At 40.1% G+C, this 24367-nt stretch overlaps 1 protein-coding gene across 1 annotated transcript in view; it reads right to left on the reverse strand.

The window, feature by feature from the left end:
* The window catches only part of LOC128663611 (intercellular adhesion molecule 5), a 429039-nt gene that overhangs the window by 55711 nt on the left and 348961 nt on the right, over positions 1-24367 (reverse strand). The window contains exon 5 of the mRNA XM_053718016.1: positions 380-640. Within this exon, the coding sequence (XP_053573991.1) occupies positions 380-640 (261 nt within the window). The remainder of the gene's footprint in view (positions 1-379; positions 641-24367) is intronic.

Raw genomic sequence — 24367 nt, forward strand, 5'->3', positions numbered from 1 at the left:
TATCTGAAACGTTAAAAAGAGTGAACAGATCCATATCCATGGTGCAAATAATAAGTAAAACTGACCCAGATAGGCAAAGCTTAAAAAAAGAGAAAACTGTCCTAGATCATCAAAGCTTACAAAAGTGAAACTAACTGACCCATATGTGCCATCTTAAAAATATAAAACTGATCCAGATTGTCAAAACTAATATATATATATATATATATATATATATATATATATATATATATATATATATATATATATATTCCTCACTTAATCATGATCCTATTTAGAAATAAAAGACTAACTCCTGATCAGAAAAAAAATATAAGGAGACATATTTTACTTAGTCCATGTCAGAGACACATAATTAGCTTTATCCATAAACCCATACCTGCTATAGTGATATTCAGCATTTTGGTGTCTACTCCATATTGATTCTGAGCTTCACAGATGTAACTTCCAATATGCTTCTGTCCAATGTTTTTGACCTTTATGCTACGGTGGTCTGCTGAGAGCTTGAATTCTGATGTGGGTGTCTTCCAGCTGAAGGTAGGAGATGGGATCCCTTTTGCTTCACAAACCAAAGTAAGGTCATCCCCTTTTTTTGAAGGTATACTGGACAGGGCTTCAAATTTTAAGATTTTAGGCTTGTCTGAAAGACAAGAAAGAATAAAATAGAAATGTTACAGATAAATATATTGGTAGGTGGCATCTGAAGGCTAGTTAACTTTGAAGCTGATGAAGCTTGAGAGTTGATCAAGTATTTCACCCATCCATAGGCATTTCTGATTTTGACTAATTCAAGGGTTAATGTTTATGAGAACACAAATTTGTGCTGCTACATTCATAACCGATCAATAAGCAGTTAGACTGTTTCCGTACACGTTTTCACAAACTAACTGAGATATAGCAAACTTAATTACAATTTTTATGAAGGGCGCTTATTCTTGATGTAAGTGTTCATATCAAGCATTGGACATCAGCTGAAAATGCTATATTTTTTTTTCCCACCAATGCATCTTAACATTTTGAATTGATGTTGTTTGAGTTGATCCTCGTTTAAGGTACTACATGTGATATTTAATAATTAAAAAATGGAAAAAAATATATAAATGCAGAATAAACACTGAGTAAATTCACCAAAGAGTCTTACTTCAGTATTTGTATTGCATAAAAATCACTTTCTTTTTAAAGATTTTTTCTTAAAACACCTAATATTATGGAGGTGAGCGCAGAATTACTGCAAAGATCTAGTTAGGAGTGCCTTAATCATGGAGCATATAGTGCTGTGTTGCATTTTCAGTGGTATTGCATACCATGTACTGCAGTTGTGGACTATTCACAACAATAGCATACTAAGATAAATGAAAGAAATAGGCACTTACCGAACAGCCATGCTTTAAATAATTTGACTGCCTTAAGATCAAAGAGAAAAGGATGATGCAAGATATGGGACTGATAAACACAGTAAATGTTGCAAAAATCTTAATTATATGCATGGATTTATCCTAAATCATTTGCACAAGGAGTGTTGTAGTTTGTGTTTCTAATAAAGCTCTTATTGATTTGGGGGATAAATAATCGCTACATTTGTACATGGCTTAACTCTTTAATGCCGTTACGGCGTTGTATTCCGTCAGAATTTTTCTGGGCTTTAGCGCCGATGGACGGAATACAACGTCCTAATGGCTTGGCTTTCCTGAAGCCACTGACGCTTCCCTGATGGGATCACAGTCTGTGGGGCATACCTAGCATCATAGGAACGCACCCTTAACACAATCCCATCATTGAAATCTCATGATCACGTGCACAATCGTGAGATTTCAAATTGTTTAGATCGGAAAACAGTTGTTCCGATGTAGACACTTTAACCCGGACAGGAAAGGGTTAAAGGATATTCTGTATTCTTCCTCATGCATAAAGGCACTTTTTACCTTGTGTGATCTCTCAGAGTTAAAAGAAAAAATAAATAAATAACAGATTGGAAAAGCCAGGCTGAGCCATTCCACTGGCAAGCCAGTCATATGACAGAAAACTGCCAGATGCCAAAAAATGTATGCAGATAAAGATCCTTGCCAATCCAGGTTCAGGACTGTTTGTCTGACTCATTGGGGCCGATTTATTACAGTGTGGATGGACATGATACACTACATCGTATCATGTCCGCTGCACATTGATAAATGCCGACAGCATACGCTGTCTGTATTTATCATTGCACAAGCAGTTCTTGTGAACTGCTTGTGCAATGCCGCCCCCTGCAGATTCGCAGCCAATCAGCTGCTAGCAGGGGGTGTCAATCAGCCAGATCGTATACGATCGGGCGGATTGATTTCCACAGCCTCAGAGCAGTGGTCTTTAGACCGCTGCTTCATAACTGTTTCCGGCGAGCCCGAAGGCTCGCGTGGAAACAGGGGCATCAAGCTCCATTCGGGACTTGATAATTCGGCCCCATTGACTCCAAGTTATCCTTAAGCATTTAATACAGAGCAAGTCGACTTGGATGGACCTGTATAAACCTGTCCACTATTTTACATCCTCAGTACCAAAAGCAATACTATTTGTTGCTTCATGCTCTGTGCCTTATGGATCTACTTCATCTGTGGAGCCCATGATGTGGCTCTGCACCCCCATGCAATAGCCTAGCACCCTAAGAAGCTTCTCCTCCGTTATTCCTTTCTATCACACTGGCTCATCCATGATATAAGGCTGAACACCTCTTACTCTGCACTGACTTGGTCATTGGTAATGGCCGAACCAGTCTCTCACTCTGCTCTTTTCTGATCTCAGACACCCTTTACTGGCTGTGTCCCTCACACTCCTGTCTATTGCATTGACACAGACTATCTTACAGATGGCTGCTTCCATTCTCCACAATAATAATGCTATCCATCATCGCAGGAGACATCTTGAAATTTGCTGACTTCATCATTTCAGAGGTGTTTTCTATAGTGACCTAACTAGCACAATTAGTGAGAGACGTGCATATAACTCAAAAAATTATTACAAAGATGTCTTAAAACATAAATAAAAAATGTTTGCCGTTTTTAATATAGTTAATGTCCAGCCTTGTTTGATATTTTAAAAGAGCGGTTTTGTGTCTGTTTAAGCATTAACGTTTCATATAACTTTTCTTGTACCTTATGTAATGTATTAACACCTACATTACTAAAGATACAAGAAAAGTGTGATATGAAAATAGCTGTGTGTCTATCAAATTGAATTGAACAAGCATGAAAACATTGAATAAATAAATTGATAAATTAAAAAATGAATGAAAAAGTAAAAAAAAAAAACATGAAGTGCAGTTAAGTTAGTTAAAATTGAAAATTGCATAATTAGACAAAAAAAGGGAAAAAACAAAACATCTATGCTTTAGATATAGGGTTGCCACCTCTTCACACAATCTCAATAAAATGTTATATTTTAAAATTTTTAGTCTGCCATGTACGTAAATGGAGACAGTCACAGTGACTCCAGGAGAAGTCAGAGAAGACAGTTCTTTGTTCTGCAAGCTGCTACTACTAATATAATTTTAAGAATATTAATTGTCACTGACTGTCTGTCCACCTAGCACGATATAGACAAAGGCCCCTATTTATCAAATGTCTTGCGGACTTGATCCGACAGTGCGGATCAGGTCCGCAAGACATCGCTGAATGCGGAGAGCAATACGCTCTCCGTATTCAGCATTGCACCAGCATTGCCCCCTGCAGACTCGCGGCCAAGTTTGGCTGATAGAATTCTATCAGCCAATCGGTATTAAGGTAGAAAAAATCCTATTGGCTGATCCAATCAGCCAATAGGATTGAGCTTGCATTCTATTGGCTGTGGATCAGCCAATAGGATTTTTTCTACCTTAATTCTGATTGGCTGATAGAATTCTATCAGCCAATCGGAATTCAAGGGAAGCCATCTTGGATGATGTCACTTAAAGGTACCTTCATTCTTCAGTTGGATGTTGTTGGAAGAGGATGCTCCACGTCGGCTGGCTTGAAGATGGACCTGCTCTGCTCCGGATGGATGAAGATAGAAGATGCCACCTGGATGAAGACTTCTGCCCGTCTGGAGGTCCTCTTCTGCCTGTATCGGATGAAGACTTCTGGCCGTCTGGAGGATCACTTGTGCCCGGTTGGGTGAAGACGTCTCAAGGTAGGGTGATCTTAAAGGGGTTAGTGTTAGGTTTTATTAACGGGGGATTGGGTGGGTTTTAGAGTAGGGTTGGGTGTGTGGGTGGTGGGTATTAATATTGGGGGGTATTATATTTTTTTTACAGGTAAAAGAGCTGATTACTTTGGGGCAATGCCCCGCAAAAGGCCCTTTTAAGGGCTATTTGTAATTTAGTATAGGGTAGGGATTTTTTATTTTATTAGGGGGATTAGATTTGGTGTAATTAGTTTAAAATTCTTGTAATTATTTTCTGTAATTTAGTGTTTTTTTCGTACTTTAGTTTATTCAATTTAATTGTAATTAATTTAAGTTAGTTTAGGTAATTAATTTAATTATAGTGTAGTGTTAGGTGTAATTGTAACTTAGGTTAGGGTTTATTTTACAGGTAATTTTGTATTTATTTTAGCTAGGTAGTTATTAAATAGTTAATAACTATTTAGTAACTATTCTACCTAGTTAAAATAAATACAAAGTCGCCTGTAAAATAAAAATAAACCCTAAGATGGCTACAATGTAACTATTGGTTATATTGTAGCTAGCTTAGGGTTTATTTTATAGGTAAGTATTTAGTTTTAAATAGGAACAATTTATTTAGTTATTTTATTTAGATTTATTTAAATTATATTTAAGTTAGGGGGGTGTTAGGGTTAGGGTTAGACTTAGGTTTACTGGTTAATAACTATATTATAGTGGCAGCGACGTTGGGGGAGCCCGATTAGGGGTTAATAAGTGTAGTTAGGTTGCGGCGACATTGGGGGGGGGCAGATTAGGGGTTAATAAATATAATGTAGGTGGCGGTGATGTTAGGGGCAGCAGATTAGGGATTCAAGTAGGTGGAGGCGGTGTCCGGAGCGGCAGATTGGGGGTTAATAAATATAATGTAGGTGGCGGCGATGTCTGGAGCGGCAGATTAGGGGTTAATAAGTGTAAGATTAGGGGTGTTTAGACTCAAGGTTCATGTTAGGGTGTTAGGTGTAGACATAAATGTTCTTTTCCCATAGGAATCAATGGGGCTGCGTTAGGAGCTGAATGCTGCTTTTTTGCAGGTGTTTTTTCAGCCGATTCTGCCCCATTGATTCCTATGGGGAAATTGTGCACGATCAGGTTTTTCCAGCTCACCGCTGGTATTGAGGTGAGATGTGGAGCTAAATTTTGCTCTACGCTCACTTTTATGTGGCTAATGCCGGGTTTGTAAAAACCTGTAATACCAGCGTTGTCTTAAGTGAGCGGTGAGAAAAAAATGCTTGTTAGCACCGCAAGCCTTACCGACAAAATCTCGTAATCTAGTTGGTATCCTTAGTTGAAAAGCATATCTAAATAGGCTCAGTAGCTGCTGATTGGTGGCTGCACATAGATGCCTCGTGTAATTGTCTCACCCATGTGCATTGCTATTTCTTCAACAAAGGATATTTAAAAAATGAAGCTAAATAGATAATAGAAGAAAATTGGAATGTTGTTTAAAATTGTATTCTCTTTCTGAATCATGAAATAAATATTTTGTGTATCATTTCCTATTAAGAGAGATTAATTCCTAGCATGGATGTATGAAAGGGCTTGAAATGCATTCCTGCTCCCTTTTCATCCATTTCTTAGGTCCCTGCAAGGGACAGAAAGGCACTGGAATCACCTTGGCAGCTTGGCTTAAAGCTTTGATTCACAAAGTGTACCTAGAAGAGGGGAAGTTTTCCCCAGAACTAATTACTGATCATTCTACAAGAGTAGTCACCACCTCTTGGGCGTTTTAGAAATGAAGCTATAAACAGATTTGCAAGGCTTCTACTTGGTCTTCTTTACAAACTTTTAACAAATGCTACAATTTCAACGCATTTGCCTCTTCTAAAGCAAAGCTCTACAGGCCGCAGTGCCTGTTTAGTACTTCTACCTGCCTTAACTACTTTTCTCTCCCTATTTAATGTTGGTCTTGTGGACTTCAAAGCTTGAGTATAGGATCCCACATGTGATGGCTCATGGACTCTCACCATCTTATAAAATAAAATGTATGCTTATCTGATAAATTAATTTCTATCATGATGGTAAGAATTCACAAGACCCGCCCTTGTTTTTCCATAACAATTGACAGCATTGCCAGTTTCTTCCCCTGCTTTTCCTTTCCTACTTTCTTATTTTCTCCTTTCTCTTGGTCATATGTATACCTAAAGAATCATGGGAAAGTGGGAGGGATTAAAGCTCTGTTATGTGGCATGTATTGGTTCCTCCTGTAACACTGTACTTTAATCGCACGTGATAGCTCGTAGTCTCTCACTATCATGAAATAAATTTGTTTATATATATATATGTATATATATATCCAAGCAGTTTCCAGGTCAGCCCACCAAGAGACAACAGCCTGGGTGCAAATATAAATAGCATGTATGAACAAAAGTAGATGCACTCTCAGGTCTTCCACGATTTACTTTATTGTAACGTTTTCGGGGTTCACAACCCCTTCATCAGCATAAAACAACAAGCCAAACTCAAACAATTTATAGTGCTTTAACAAACCACTCACCAAACAGGTGTTGCTCCAAAGTGCGCCAAACATCGAGTGTGGAACGCATCTTGCGTTCCACTGTGCTAAAGCCTACCGGAAGTGCTATGATCTCACTTCCGGTATCGCGGCTACATGGTATTAAAGTATAGATATTACAATTCCACATCTACTTAATCAACTAAGTGTGTATTGAACAAAAAGTGACACAAACTAAGGACTACTTAAAAAATTATTTCGAATATTACGTTAAGTGGCCAAAGTGCTATTAACGATCAGCTATTCTAGTGCTATTGTGTACACAAATCACCATAGTTACTGTAGGCATGGTGATAATAAACAGGCATTGATTGTGTCACCATACTATGATCTGTTACAACGTGCAGCACACTGACAACTCATATTGTGACACAACGTGATAATCATACTTAATCACAATGAAGTGTTATTTAAAAATAACATTATATGTGTGCAAGGATATATACAAGGATTAATGCATAAACAAAAATTGTTTTTTTTTTTGCTGTACTTGTTATCAAATGATGTAATGTTAAGTGACTTTTAAATAACTTATGAATAACTTTTAAAGTAAATTTGGCACTTTTCCTGATTGTGTGTCTACAATCTCCCCTTGTTGGGACTAATTGTGTAAGAAAATAAATTAGGTCACTTCACAAAAATATTGTATATGTGTATCCAGACAACTATATACTACTTTTATAGTTATATACTACAAAGCCCGCTAACGATCTGCTCCCAGTTTGACAATAAAATGTCTAGGAGATTAGCTAGCTTCTATGGAAAGGAATATATGTGTATCTATCTGCAATCACTTGTAAAGCTCTACGGGGTGATGTATAAGTATGGACATTGTATCAATTATACATTCATCTTAATCATAATTGCAGATAAAATGCAACTTGGTCTATTAAAGATAGCCAAGTATAGACACATAAAGATTGTCCATCCTGTTACACCCTCGACTTTAGAGGTAATTTGATGGCTTCCTCCTCCAAGGTTTAAGGTGCATGGGTAGGTAATTATACCTCAGGGCCCAGTTTTCCACTACCCCGTTGAGGGCAATTACCCCCATTAGGGTGTGTCGTAAGCAACCAGCCAACAAACCTCATTTGAGCAATGTGGCTGGAAGCTACACGTAGCCACAATGACCCTGGGTTATACCCCAGGTACGTAGCACTGCCTTGTAGGGTCAAACCAGATTTTTAAAATCTGGGGTAGTGTTTAGTCCACCTGGATGGATGGTTCCCAGTTTGTAAATCCACTGAGCTTCGCGTTTGAGCAGTATCTTGCTCCTGTCTCCTCCCCGGTCCAATGGGGGAATATGATCAATAAGGATGTACCGTATCGAAGAAACTGAGTGACCTTGTTTAGCACAGTGACGTGCTACTGGTTGTTCCGATTCCCCTTGTTTCAGTGCAGATCTTATTGCATGCCTGTGGTTTGCCATTCGTTCACGTAACGTGCCTGTGGTTTTACCCACATAGAAGCACGAGCATGGGCAAAAGAGGAGGTAGACTACATGTGTAGTAGTACACGTGATGGAATGTTTAATCACATATCTCCTATTGGTGTGTGGATATATATATATACTTATAACATATATGTATATATTTGTCTTACTGTTATTAGTGTCAGGTTCAGAAGCTAGCAACATAATACCCTTTCTTATTGCCGGCTGTAGAGGCACTTCTGTACTATAACACAAAGAAAGAATAGATTGGTCAGGGGCTAGAGGCTGGATAACAAGACTAATCCTATATAATAAATGGCCAAGTATGTTTGTCAGATGCAGTCATGCGCAGTAGAGACTGCACGTGACAAACATACCTGGCCGTTTGGATCCTGACACTCAGCACTCAGCACAGAGCGAGGCTGAAGCGGAGTGTCAGGGGGCATGGCCGACGGGAGCGTTGCGATGGGGGCATGACCGGGTGTGGTGAGGTGCGTGGCCGGGTGTGGTGAGGGGCGTGGCCGGGCGGGTTTCTCCATGATGGAGCGTGGTTGGGCAGGGTGCCACGATGGGGCGTGGTCAGAGAGGCAAAGGGTTTGAAAGACAGAGCCAGAGAGGGAGCAAGAGAGGGGTGTAGAAGGGCCAAAGCGGGGGGAGAGAGCCAAATAGAGGGGGGGAGAGAGCCAAAGGGGGGGAGAGAGAGCCAAAGAGGGGGAAGAGAGAGAGCAAAAGAGGAAAGAGAGCCAAAGAGGAGAGAGCATAAGAGGGGAGAGAGCCAAAGAGGGGAGAGAGCCAAAGAGGGGAGAGAGCCAAAGAGGGGAGAGCAAAGAGAGCCAAGGAGGAGAGAGCAAAAGAGGAGAGAGAGCCAAAGAGGCGGGGGGGGGGGGGGGAGAGAGCCAAAGAGGGGGGGGGGAGTGAGCCAAAGAGGGGGAGAGAGAGCCAAAAAGGGGGGAGAGAATAAAAGAGGGGGCAGAGAGAGCAAAAGAAAGGGGCAGAGAGCCAAAGAGGGGAGAGAGAGAGCAAAGGAGAGGGGGAGAGAGCGCAAAAGAGAGCGGGGAGAGAGAGCAAAAGAGAGGGGGGAGAGAGCAAGGGGTGGGACCGCTGTACTGCAAAAAATGGCCCGTGTACACGGGCTTTAGTACTAGTTTATATATAAAACACATGCATCCGCTGCACCAGTCAGAGCATGTCTGACATAATATATAGCAAGAAAAGTTAGATTTGTTTACAGCTTCAAAATCAAAATAAACAGCTTTAACGTAAAGGTTTTTAATGCAAGAATAGTTTTAACATGTTTAAATAGTGATCCTAGTGTACCTATATATATCTATACTATAATTGCGTTTGTAATGTCCGTTGCCGTTGGCAAATGCGCACGCATCCTCAATGGAATGTTGGCAGCGCGAGGACAAAATAATTCATCTGGATGCAGCAAAGCTGCATCCAGGTAAATTCCGAAAATGGCAGCAAACAGAGCATTACAAAAGCAACAACTAATTGTCCACATTAAAGTATTTAAAAAAAACAACTAACCGCCTGCATCAAGTATTAAAAACCAAAAAAGAAACGCCCGCATCAAGTATTTAAAAAAAACAAAAAAACGCCCGCACGAAATATAACAAAAAAAATCCTACACAAAGTATTAACTCCTAAACAGCAACCCCCCCCCCACATTGCTATATACCTAATTTCCCTATTAACCCCTAAACCGCAAAACCTCTACATCGCAATAAACTTTTTTTCCCTATTAACTCTTAAACCGCAAAAACCCCACATCGCAATAAAATTTACAAAAAATAAAAAAAGGCTAACATTACAGAAAATACAAAATCAAATTACCAAATTTAACAAAATTAAACCTAATCCCTATGAAAATAAAAAGACCCCCCAAAAACACCCCCTACTCTAAGAATAAACTACCAGTAGCCCTTAAAAGGGCTTTTTGCAGGGCATTGCCCCAAGATAATCCGCTCTTTTACAAAAAATATACAAAGTCCCACCTAACAGTAAACACCCCCCACAATGTCCCACCTAACAGTAAACACCCCCCACCCCCCAATATAAAAGAACCTTACACTAAAAAACCTAAACTACCCATTGCCCTGAAAAGGGAATTTGTTTGGGCATTGCCCTTAAAAGGGCATCTAGCTCTTTTACGGCCCATCCCTAATCTAAATAAAACAACCCCCCCCAAAAAAAAAAACTAAGTCTAACCCCCAGGTTGCTACTCACCGTTCCTGAAGTCCGGCGGAGGCGGTCCTGTTCCAGGTGAAGTCTTCTTCCATGCGTGACCTCTTCTTCTTCTAGGAACATCCTGCACTGAGCTGAAGACTGAAGACCGATGACCGCAGAGCTGAAGACCGGCGACCCTGGAACTGAAGACCGGCGACTGCGGAGCCATGGAACGTAGAGGATCCTCTTCGTACGATCTCTGCCGTACACTGAATAGTGAATTCAAGGTACACGATTAAAAATGGCATCCCTTGAATTCCTATTGGCTGATTTGATTCTTCCAATTCAAATTAACCAATAGGATTAGAGCTACTCAAATCCTATTGGCTGTTCAAATCCACCAATAGGATGAGAGCAAGTGAAATTCTATTGGCTGATTTGTATAGCCAATAGAATTTCACTTGCTCTCATCCTATTGGATGATTTGAACAGCCAATAGGATTTGAGTAGCTCTAATTCTATTGGTTGATTTGAATTGGAAAAATCAAATCAGCCAATAGGAATTCAAGGGACGCCATCTTTAATTGCGTACCTTGAATTCACTAATCAGTGTACGGCGGAGATCATACAAAGAGGAGCCTCCACGCTCCATGGTCTTCAGTTCCAGGGTCACCGGTCTTCAGTTCCAGGGTCGCCGGACTTCAGCTCCGCGGTCATCGGTCTTCAGCTCGTCTCCGCGCAGGATGTTCCTGGAAGAAGAAGAGGTCGTGCTTGGAAGAAGACCACCGCCTGGAACAGAACCTTTTCTGCTGAGTAGCAACCTGGTGGTTGGACTTAGGTTTTTTTTAAGGTTTTTTTTGGGGGGGGGTTGTTTTATTTAGATTAGGGATGGGCAGTAAAAGAGCTAAATGACCTTTAAAGGGCAATGCCCAAACAAATGCCCTTTTCAGGGTAATGGGTAGTTTAGGTTTTTTAGTGTTAGCTTCTTTTATTTTAGGGGGTGGGGGGTGTTTACTGTTAGGTGGGACTTTGTGTTTTTTTTTAGTAAAAGAGCTAATTATCTTGAGGCAATGCCCTGCAAAAAGCCATTTTAAGGGCTACTGGTAGTTTATTTTTAGAGTAGGGGGTGTTTTTATTTCTGGGGGGGGCTTTTTATTTTCATAGGAATTAGGTTTAATTTTGTTAAATTTGGTAATTTTATTTTTTATTTTCTGTAATGTTAGCCTTTTTTATCTTTTGTAAACTTAGTTTTTTTTTTGGTAACTTTAGAGTTTATTAGTTAAGTAATTTGGGTTAATTTAAGGGGGTGCTAGGTTAGAAAATAAATTTTGTATTTATTTAGGACAGTACTTTGTCCAAATAGAGTGTGGCTATATCTGTAGTTTATTATACAGAAAATATTTTTGATATATTTAAGACAGTAGTCCATTATAATTATAGTATTGCTACACCTGTAGCTTAAATATTTATATAAAAGAAGAGTTACAAAATAGGTTGTTTCTACATCTGTAGTTTAAAAAATAATTAGACTGCCCTCTGGGCAGGCTTATCAACTAGTATAATATAAATACATTAAAAAGCCACCTGTCCGTATACACATATGTCTCATCTGATGCATTTTCCCACAAACTCCATTACTATATATGAGTGGAGTGGTACTTGGCGCTCCTGCTAGCGTGTTAAATTCAATAGAATGGGACTTTTTGCGCATGTCTTGTAACCTGCATATTAAAAGTTCAAATTAAAAGGTTTTCGCACAATCGCTAACCCAAACGTGTGCAGAAAGTCGCAAAAAGTGGGGGGAATTTAACACCCATACACGCGCAAACCTGATCGCATTTAACCAAGTCTGCTAGCCCAACATGAAATAATATATATATATGTATAGATATATATTTTACCAAAAAACATATATATTATATAAACATATTCCCTTATCTGAAGCACATTGGAATGTGAAATATTTACAGTAAATACATAGTTAAACACTTTATTAAACATGCATATTGCAGAAATATGTTTTTAGCTACTTGACTGCAAAGGGCTCCAATGCACTTATATATATATATATATATATATATATATATATATATATATATATATATATATATATATATATATATATATATATATATGTTTTATGTGTATATATATATATCTGTAAATACATAAATACACATCTAAATACATATGCACACACATATAAATGTATATAAAAATATTTATATAAAATGTATAGAAGGGATCTGCACTCTCACAACCATTAAACAGTCAGTGAGCAGTTTGCTGGCAAAACAATATAGTAGAAAAAATATAAAGACCGCACTCGCTGGATTGAAGACAAACATTCCTTGCAGCTTTATTTAGACATGTATATGTATGTATCTTTAAATTAAAGCTCTTTGCAGTTCTATTTTTTCTAACACCTGAGATCTCATATCTGTGAGCCCTTATAACTTTTTCGTCCAATATTTTTTCAAAATAATTTTTAGCAGGCAATGTTATAATGATTGTAACTGTACTTGTAAAAAAATATATATTTTTTATTATTTTTTCCCCTGACTTTATAGCCGAGCATTAGGAATTTACCAGAGCTCTGAAGTCGCACTATCCCGATGCTCGTTTAATTCAATTGCGCTCAAGCGAATGCGTTTCCTTTCAACTTGTAAGAGCCACAGCAAACGCCTTTTCGCTTGTGCGCAACAGTTAGAGTGCCACTCGTAATCTAATCCTTAATCAGTTACATGCACTAGAAAGACCTCTGATCAGATGCAAATACCCAAGTTCTAAAGACATTGGGCCAGATTACGAGTGGAGCACAAACATTTGCTCCGGAGCGATAAGGGGTTTATTGCAGGTGTTTGCGGTTGTCGGGCTTATCACTCATAAAAGTTGAAAGTAAATGCAATCGATTGAACGCAATCTCGATTTACGCTAGAATGATTACCGTGACTTCAGAGATCTGGTTAACTGTTTTGTGAAACCAAAAAGTGCCGCAAAACACATAAAAAATACATTACAAAGTATAGTTACACTCATAATAACAACAAATATTGCACATGAAATGTATAAGGGCTCAAATACAGTGGGTATTGAAAAGAATCACCCCCTTTAAAATAATCAAATTTTGTTGCTCTGCAGCCTGAAATAAAGGCAGACACTATTTTTGTTTATCCAGTTGTAATTACTCAGTGCAACTTATAACATCCAAGTGAAAGATATAACACCAACATGTCAGGCAAAAATAAAGACAATTCAAAAACAGAATCATTGAGTTGGAAAAAAGATCACCCCCTTGTGTTAGTATTTTGTTAAACCATCTTTTGCTTTAATTACAGCCTTTAGTCTGTTGGAATATATCTCTACTAACTTTGCACATCTAGGTGACGATTTATCACGGCCCGAATGGGGCCGTATACCCCTGTTTCCATGTGAGCCTTCTTAAGACCGCTGCTCCTAAACTTGTCCGCCACCTCTGAGGCGGCAGATAGCAATCCCCCCGATCGAATATGATCGGGTTGATTGACACCCGCTGCTAGCGGTTGATGTGAAGGGGGCGGCATTGCACAAGCAGTTCAGCAGAACTGCTTGTGCAATGTTAAATGCAGACAGCATATGTTGTCAGTATTCAGCGATGTCAGGAGGACATGATCTGTTACAGCTAAATAAGCTCCCTAGACTGCAATATTTGCCCACTCTTCTTTCCATAACTGCTCCAGTTCCATTACATTCCAGTTTGTGGACTGCAATCTTCAAGTCATGCCACATATATTCAATGGGGTTTAAAGGGCCAGTCAACCCAAAAATTTTCAGAACTGTATTAGATAATGTATATAACATTTTATACAGCAAACTAAAGCCCAATATTCCTGTAAATAGACTAGTAACAAAATGATGAACTAAATGCACACTGGTCCACCGCATATAGGAACCGCTATGCTACTGAGCTGTATTTTTTGTTCCTAGTTTAAAAAGCCCCCTTAGTCAAAAATGGCACATTGCGCATGCGTGAAAAACGGAATTGCGCATATTTGACTCGATTGAGAAGTGGGTGAGAAGTGGTAGCTGAAATGTAAGGTTAGATGATGTCAGAGAAGAAGTGGTCAGGCGACCATTTCAAAACGGCCGGAGGATAACTAGTAATTCTTTTTACAGGAATATTGGGCTTAAGTTTGCTGTATAAAACGTTATATACATTATCTAATACAGTTCTGAAAATTTTGGGGTTGACTGGCCCTTTAAGTCTGGGCTCTGACTAGGCCATGCAAGGACATTCACCTTTCTTTCATATAGGTGGCAAGAGTCCACAAGCTAGTTACTGATGGGATATACATTCCTACCAGGAGGGGGCGATGTTTCCCAAACCTCAAATGCCTATAAATACACGTCCCACATCACTCATACCTCATTTTTAAAAACTTTGCCTCCTTAGAAGGTGGTGAAGCATGATGTGCTTGATTTCTTCAGTGAAAGTCGCTTCTAAGCATATTAAAGCCCAGTTACTATCTAAGTGCAGTGTTTGTCTGAGGGATGTGAAGGGAGTATTGCCTGATGATACCACATTTTTGCCTATGGGAAATCTATTCAAAAGTCTCTCTGTAAATCGGTCACAGGGATTCATCTGCTGCATCTCTTTATAGATCGACAATATACTCTTGTACCATTACCTCTGCTGATATGTTTCAGTACTGGTTTGGCTGTCTGCTATATGTGAAAGGGTATCTATGGATTGGGCACTTATTAACTAAAGTTGTTATATATTGATTGTATACATGCCAGTGCTCTTTTTTAGCGACTTTATTTGTGGCTAAATATTTGTCAAGGTTGGTAGAGTCTTATTTATAAATTAGGATGCTGAGTATTATGTTAGTCTCATGGAATGTTGATAATCACATTTTATGCAGCTATAAAAGTATCCATTAGGCTTTATTTAAGTACTTTTTTTTTGTATATGCAATCAAAATTCGTACCTGCTTTTTAGAGTGATAGGTGTATTAGTAATCCACTACAACTTTGCATGTCGTGCATGTGATGATGCTATTTATGTCATAGGGTGACGTGTCATCATATTGTGCTTTTTTTTGGCGCCAAAAATTTCCTGCCAAAAAATTTCCTCCAAAATTGCTGTTATAAGCTCAGCCCCCAGCTCATTCAGTGTTCTCAGAAAACATTTAGGGGCCTATTTAAGACGGTGCGAGCGGACATGATCTGATATTGCAGATCATGTCCGCTGCACATCGATAAATGCTGACAGCATACGCTCTCGGCATTTATCATTGCACCAGCAGTTCTGGTGAACTGCTGGTGCAATACCGCCCCCTGCAGATTCACAGCCAATCGGCCGCTAGCAGGGGGTGTCAATCAACCCAATCGTATTCGATCGGGTTGATTTCTGGCGATGCCTGTCCGCCTCCTCAGAGCCGGCGGACAGGTTATGCAGCAGTGGTCTTAAGACCGCTGCTTCTTAAGTTGTGTTTCAGGTCGAGCCTGAAGGCTCGCCAGAAACACAGGGCATCAAGCTTCGTTCGGAGCTTGATAATTCGGCCCCTTAGCTTTTATGCAGAATTTTATGACTCAGTTTTCTTTTTTTATAAATTTTCGCTCTGTTTCCCATTCTCTCAAGCCTGATATATATATCATATATAGGAGCATGGATATAAATTTACAGAATTATTTTTTTTTCTTCAAATTTTGTTTTTTGCAATTACGTCTCAAACTGAAACTGCCTCTGATGTTACCATAGGATTAGAGCTGCCTGAACTTGTATTTACCAAAGCTAAGTATGTTTGTTGTAATAAAGCTAATCTAAATTATTCAGCTCAATTATGTGGCTCTTGTTTCGACAAATTGTTAAAAAAATATATATATATATATATATATATATATATATATATATATATATATAAGTACAAATACACCCATTGTTATTCCATCTCAGTCTAATGTACATAGCATTACTGCAGAAATGAAGATTTTGAATCTTATCTAAGAAGGGCATATTTACATACTGGCTATATACTTAGACCTGTTATATCTGTGGCTGATGTTGCTGCTGCTTCTACTTTTTGGTTGTACAGTTTAGCACAGCAGTTGTCTTCAGATTCTGAATTATATAACATTATTGTTTTACTTCAACATGCAAATCATTTTATTTGTGATGCTATATTTGATGTTAGGAAGATTAATGTCAAATCCATGTCTTTAGCCATTCTAAAAAGAAGAACTTTATGGCTTAAATCTTGGAATGCTGACATGGTGTTTAAAACTAGATTATTATCTCTCTCTTTTTAAGGTAAAAATCATTTTGGTTCATAATTGTATTCTATTATCTCCACTGTTACTGGGGGTAAGGGAGTTTTTATGACCCAAGACAAGAAATCTAATGGTAAATTTAAAGCTCCCAATCAGTTTTGTTCCTTATGTCAGAATAGAGAACAGAAAATCACTCCTTCCCCTAAGACCTATGGAGACCATCTCCGAATTGAAATAAATCCAAGCCTTATAAGAACCAAATCCTGCCCCTAAACCTACATGAAGGTGCGGCCCTCAAAACAGTTCTTCTAGTAGGGGGCAGACTAAAGCTATTTCTCTTGTAAAGGTGTATCCAGTCCACGGGTTCATCCATTACTTGTGGGATATTCTCCTTCCCAACAGGAAGCTGCAAGAGGACACCCACAGCAGAGCTTTCTATATAGCTCCTCCCCTAACTGCCACCCCCAGTCATTCTCTTGCAGCTCTCGACAAAAAAGGAAGTATCAAGAGATATGTGGTGACTTAGTGTAGTTTTTACCTTCAGTCAAGAGTTTGTTATTTTTAAACAGTACCGGCGTTGTACTGTTTTACTCTCAGGCAGAAATTGGAAGAAGAATTCTGCCTGGAGGTTTGATGATCTTAGCGGTTTGTAACTAAGGTCCATTGCTGTTCTCACACATAACTGAAGAGTATGGAAAGAAAACTTCAGTTGGGGGGACGGTCTGCAGATTACCTGCTTTGAGGTATGTTCAGTATATTTTTTTCTAGAGAGATGATAAGGTCTAGAAAATGCTGACAGTGCCTGGTATATTTGAGGTAAGCCTGATACAGTGATTTAACAATGACTGGGATCATGCTTGCAAAAAAGGGTAATATTCATGTTAATACTCATATTACTTAGTGTAAAAACGTTTGCATGGTTTATAGAAAAAACGTTTTTTCTCTGAGGGTGATAAATCTTTATTTCGGGCCTAGTTTTCCACATGGCTAGTTAGATTACTCCTAGGAGTACTTTTTTTAAGGCCCTCTGACATTGAGTGCATGGTGGGAGGGGCCTATTTTCACGCTCTAAATGCGCAATTGATTTTCAGACTGAGACATCCAGCTTCCCTAAAGGAGTCCTCTGGCATCTAGGGCCACTATAGAGGGTTTTGTTCCTGCAAAAACATGTTTAAGGGCAGGTAGGAGCCACAGCAGAGCTGTGGCAGTGTGTTTGACTGTTTGTTAACGGTTTTAACGTTTTTCTAATCCATTTTTGGGCCTAAGGGGTTAATCATCCATTTGCAAGTGGTTGCAATGCTGCTTTAGTCCCTTATACACACTGTAAAAATTTTGTAGAGTTTACTACTTTTTATCACTCTTTTGCAGTTTATGTGGTAGTTTTTTTTCTCTTAAAGGCACAGTACCGTTTTTATATAATTGCTTTTCCACATTTATTAAAGTGTTTTCCAAGCTTGCTGGTCTCATTACTAGTCTGTTAAACATGTCTGACATAGAGGAAACTCCTTGTTCATTATGTTTAGAAGCCATTGTGGAACCCCCTCTTAGAATGTGTACCAAATGCACTGACCTTTCTATAAGTTATAAAGACCATATTATGGCTTTTAAAGATTTATCACCAGAGGTTTCTCAGACTGACAAAAGGGAGGTTATGCCATCTAGCTCTCCCCACGTGTCAGAACCTATAACTCCCGCTCAAGTGACGCCAAGTACATCTAGCGCGTCCAATGCATTTACCTTACAAGACATGGCGGCAGTTATGAATCATACCCTCACAGAGGTATTGTCCAAACTGCCAGGGTTACAAGGAAAGCGAGACAGCTCTGGGGCTAGAACAAATACAGAGCTTTCTGACGCCTTAGTAGCTATGTCTGCTATACCCTCACAATGTGCAGAAGCCGAAGTAGGAGAGCTTCTATCTGTGGGTGACATTTCTGATTCAGGGAAGGCGTTATTTCAGTCTGACTCTGAAATGACAGCGTTTAAATTTAAGCTTGAACACCTCCGCTTGTTGCTCAGGGAGGTTTTAGCGACTCTGGATGACTGTGACACCATTGTAGTCCCAGAGAAATTGTGTAAAATGGACAAATACTTTGCAGTGCCTGTTTACACTGATGTTTTTCCAATCCCTAAGAGGTTTTCAGAAATTATTACTAAGGAATGGGATAGACCAGGTGTACCGTTCTCTCCCCCTCCTGCTTTTAAAAAGATGTTTCCTATAGATGCCGCAACACGGGACTCATGGCAGAAGGTCCCTAAAGTGGAGGGAGCAGTCTCTACTCTAGCTAAGCGTGCAACTATCCCTGTCGAGGACAGCTGTGCTTTCCTAGATCCAATGGATAAAAAATTAGAGGGTTTCCTTAAGAAAATCTTTATACAACAAGGTTTTATTCTCCAGCCTCTTGCATGCATTGCCCCAGTCACTGCTGCAGCGGCTTTCTGGTTCGAGTCTCTTGAGGAGGCTCTACAGGTAGAGACCCCGTTGGATGATATCCTAGACAGGCTTAAAGCTCTTAAGTTAGCCAATTCATTTATTTCTGACGCTGTTTTTCATTTAACCAAGCTAACGGCTAAGAATTCAGGTTTTGCTATTCAGGCGTGTAGGGCGCTATGGCTTAAATCCTGGTCAGCTGACGTTACTTCAAAGTCTAAACTTCTCAACATCCCCTTCAAAGGGCAGACCCTATTCGGGCCTGGACTGAAGGAGATCATTTCTGATATTACTGGAGGAAAAGGCCACGCCCTTCCACAGGATAGGTCCAACAAATTAAGGACCAAACAGACTAATTTTTGTTCCTTTCGAAACTTCAAGAGTAGCGCAGCTTCATCTTCCTCTACTACAAAACAAGAGGGAAATTTTGCCCAGTCCAAGCCAGTCTGGAGACCTAACCAGGCTTGGAACAAGGGGAAGCAGGCCAAAAAACCTGCTGCTGCCTCTAAGACAGCCTGAAGGAGTAGCCCCCGATCCGGGACCGGATCTAGTGGGGGGCAGACTTTCTCTCTTCGCCCAGGCTTGGGCAAGAGATGTCCAGGATCCCTGGGCTCTGGAGATTATTTCCCAGGGATATCTTCTGGATTTCAAAGCTTCATCTCCAAAGGGGAGATTTCATCTCTCACAATTATCTGCAAACCAGATAAAGAGAGAGGCATTCTTACGTTGCGTTCAAGACCTACTGGTTATGGGAGTGATCCACCCAGTTCCAAAGGAGGAACAGGGGCAGGGCTTCTATTCAAATCTGTTTATAGTTCCCCAAAAAGAGGGAACTTTCAGACCAATCTTGGATCTCAAGATCCTAAACAAATTTCTCAGGGTCCCATCCTTCAAGATGGAGACTATTCGAACCATCCTACCTATGATCCAGGAGGGTCAAAATATGACTACTGTGGACTTAAAGGATGCTTATCTACACATTCCTATACACAGAGATCATCATCAGTTTCTCAGGTTCGCCTTCCTAGACAGGCATTACCAGTTTGTGGCTCTTCCCTTCGGGTTAGCCACGGCACCAAGAATCTTTATGAAGGTTCTAGGGTCCCTTCTGGCGGTTCTAAGGCCACGGGGCATAGCAGTGGCCCCTTACCTAGATGACATTCTGATACAGGCATCGACTTTTCAAATCGCCAGGTCCCATACGGACATTGTTCTGGCATTCCTGAGGTCTCACGGGTGGAAGGTGAACGAAGGAAAGAGTTCTCTCTCCCCTTTTACAAGAGTTTCCTTCCTAGGAACTCTGATAGATTCGGTAGAAATGAAAATTTTTCTGATGGAGGTCAGGTTGTCAAAGCTTCTAACTTCCTTCCGTGCTCTTTATTCCACTTCTCGTCCGTCAGTGGCTCAGTGTATGGAAGTAATCGGCTTAATGGTAGCGGCAATGGACATATTTCCATTTGCCCGCCTACATCTCAGACCACTGCAACTTTGCATGCTCAGTCAGTGGAATGGGGATTACACAGATTTGTCCCCTATACTAAATCTCAAGAGATCAAGAGACCAGGTATTCTCTTCTCTGGTGGCTATCTCGGGTCCATCTGTCCAGAGGAATGAGTTTCCGCAGGCCAGAATGGACTATAGTAACGACAGATGCCAGCCTTCTGGGCTGGGGTGCAGTCTGGAACTCCCTGAAGGCTCAGGGTTCGTGGACTCAGGAGGAGGCCCTCCTTCCGATAAACATTCTGGAACTAAGAGCGATATTCAATGCTCTTCAGGCTTGGCCTCAGCTAGCTGCGGTCAAGTTCATCAGATTTCAGTCGGACAACATCACGACTGTAGCCTATATCAACAATCAGGGGGGAACAAGGAGCCCCCTGGCAATATTGGAGGTTTCAAAGATAATTCTATGGGCAGAGGTTTACTCTTGCCATCTCTCAGCTATCCATATCCCAGGAGTAGAGAACTGGGAGGCGGATTTTCTAAGTCGGCAGACTTCTCATCCGGGGGAGTGGGAGCTCCATCCGGAGGTATTTGCCCAGTTGATTCAACTATGGGGCAAACCATAACTGGATCTCATGGCATCTCGTCAGAACGCCAAGCTTCCTCGTTACGGGTCCAGGTCCAGGGATTCCAAGGCAGCGCTGATAGATGCTCTAGCAGCGCCCTGGTCCTTCAGCCTGGCTTATGTGTTTCCACCGTTTCCTCTGCTCCCTCGTCTGATTGCCAAGATCAAGCAGGAGAGAGCTTCAGTGATCTTGATAGCTCCTGTGTGGCCACACAGGACTTGGTATGCAGATCTGGTGGACATGTCATCCTTCCACCATGGACTCTGCCGCTAAGGCAGGACCTTCTACTTCAAGGTCCCTTCAAACATCCAAATCTAATTTCTCTGCGTCTGACTGCTTGGAGATTGAATGCTTGATTCTATCAAAGCGTGGTTTTTCTGAGTCGGTCATTGAAACCTTAATTCAGGCTCGAAAGCCTGTCACCAGGAAAATCTATCAAAAGATATGGTGTAAATATCTTCATTGGTGTGAATCCAAGGGTTACTCATGGAGTAAAGTCAGGATTCCTAGGATATTATCCTTTCTCCAAGAGGAATTGGAGAAGGGATTGTCAGCTAGTTCCTTAAAGGGACAGATTTCTGCTCTGTCTATTCTTTTGCACAAATGTCTGGCTGAGGTTCCAGACGTTCAGGCGTTTTGTCAGACTTTGGTTAGAATCAAGCCTGTGTTTAAACCTGTTGCTCCGCCATGGAGTTTAAATTTAGTTCTTAAAGTTCTTCAAAGGGTTCCGTTTGAATCTTTGCATTCAATAGATATTAAACTTTTAACTTGGAAAGTTCTGTTTTTAGTAGCTATCTCCTCGGCTCGAAGAGTTTCGTAGTTATCTGCTTTACAGTGTGATTCCCCTTATCTAATTTTCCATGCAGATAAGGTAGTTTTACGTACCAAACCTGGGTTTCTTCCTAAAGTGGTATCTAATAAGAATATCAATCAGGAGATCGTTGTTCCTTCATTATGTCCTAATCCTTCCTCTAAGAAGGCATGTCTATTACACAATCTTGATGTTGTTCGTGCTTTAAAGTTTTATTTACAAGCTACGAAGGATTTTCGTCAAACATCTGCTTAGTTTGTTGTCTACTCTGGACAGAGGAGAGGCGAAAAGGCTTTGGCAACTTCTCTTTCTTTTTGGCTGAGAAGCTTAATCCGCTTAGCTTATGAGACTGCTGGCCAGCAGCCTCGTGAAAGAATTACAGCTTATTCCACTAGAGTGGTGGCTTCCACATGGGCTTTTAAAAATGAGGCCTCTGTTGAACAGATTTGTAAGGCGGCGACTTGGTCTTCGTTACATATTTTTTTAAATTCTACAAATTTGATACTTTTGCTTCCTCTGAGGCTATTTTTGGGAGAAAGGTCTTACAGGCAGTGGTGCCCTCCGTTTAAGTGCCTGCCTTGTCCCTTCCTTCTTCTGTGTCCTAAAGCTTTGGTATTGGTATCCCACAAGTAATGGATGAACCCGTGGACTGGATACACCTTTACAAGAGAAAACAAAATTTATGCTTACCTGATAAATTTATTTCTCTTGTGGTGTATCCAGTCCACGGCCTGCCCTGTCATTTTAAGGCAGGTATTTTTTATTTTTAAACTACAGTCACCACTGACTGACTGGGGGTGGCAGTTAGGGGAGGAGCTATATAGACAGCTCTGCTGTGGGTGTCCTCTTGCAGCTTCCAATTTTGGATCTGAAAACTTTAAATCGTTTTGTAAGAGTTCCAACTTTCAAGATGGTGACTATAAGCACTATTCTGCCTTTTGTTCAACAAGGTCACTTCATGTCCACAATAGTCTTACAGTGCGCTTACCTTCACAATCCGATTCATCCAGATAACTATCGTTTTCTGAGATTCTCTTTTCTAAACAAGCATTAGCAAATTGTCGGTCCGTTTGGCCTTGCAACAGCACCAATAATATTCTTATTAGTTTTAGGTGCCCTTCTATATGTAATCAGAGAGCAGAGTATTGGGGTGTTTCCTTATTTGGACGATATCTTGGTACTAACTCAATCTTTTCATTTAGAGAATCTCACACAAAACAATTTCTGTTGTTTCTTCAAAGACATGTTTGGAGGATCAATTTACCAAAGAGTTTCTTGATTTCTCAGACAAAGGTCACCTTTTTAGGTTTCCAGATAGATTCAGTGTCCATGACTTTCTAACAGAACAGAGCCATTTGAGATTGGTTTCAGCTTGTCTAAACCTTCAGTCTCTTATCATTCCTTTCAGTGGCTATGTGCATGGAGGTTTTAGGTCTCATGATTGCATCCTTTCTTTCATGTAATTGGCAAGAGTCCATGAGCTAGTGACGTATGGGATATACAATCCTACCAGGAGGGGCAAAGTTTCCCAAACCTCAAAATGCCTATAAATATACCCCTCACCACACCCACAATTCAGTTTGACAAACTTTGCCTCCTATGGAGGTGGTGAAGTAAGTTTGTGCTAAGATTTCTAAGTTGATATGCGCTTCTCAGCATTTTGAAGCCTGATTCCTCTCAGAGTACAGTGAATGTCAGAGGGATGTGAAGGGAGTATTACCTATTGAATGCAATGATTTTCCTCATGGGGATCTATTTCATAGGTTCTCTGTTATCGGCCGTAGAGATTAATCTCCTACCCACCTTTTCAGATCGACAATATACTCTCATATTCCATTACCTCTACTGATAACTGTTTCAGTACTGGTTTGGCTATCTGCATGGGTGTCTTCTGGTAAGTATGTTTTCATTACTTAAGACACTCTCAGCTATGGTTTGGCACTTTATGTATTTATATAAAGTTCTAAATATATGTATTGTACTTATATTTTCCATGATTCAGGTTTTAAGTATTTTTCCTTTTGCAGACTGTCAGTTTCATATCTGGGAAATGCTTTTTAATTTCTTTATTTCTTACCTGGGGTATAATCTCTTTTTCTAATTGACTGTCTTTTAAATTTGCGGGCAGAATTAGGCTCGCGAGGGAAAATGCCGGAGTTTATTGCTTCATTTTTGGCGCAAGATTTTTTTTGCCGCGAAGTTACGTTCGTTGACGCAAATTCGTCATTTTCGGCGTCTTAGTTGACGCCGAGTCCTTTCACAGGGTTGCATCATCAATGACGCGAGTGTGTCGTTTTCGGATGTTTTTGGCGCCAAAAAATATTTTTCTGTTTGTTGTGCGTCATACTTGCCGCAAAATATTTTCATTATTTAAGACCCCATTTCTATTTGCCTCCTGCCTTTTTTCTATGTCAGAGGGCTATTCTGTTTGCATTTTTTCCCATTCCTGAAACTGCCATATAAGGAAATTGATCATTTTGCTTTATATGTTGTTTTTTTCTCATACATTTGCAAGATGTCT

The sequence above is a fragment of the Bombina bombina genome, chromosome 6 (genome assembly GCF_027579735.1).
Source record: "Bombina bombina isolate aBomBom1 chromosome 6, aBomBom1.pri, whole genome shotgun sequence".
NCBI lineage: Eukaryota > Metazoa > Chordata > Amphibia > Anura > Bombinatoridae > Bombina > Bombina bombina.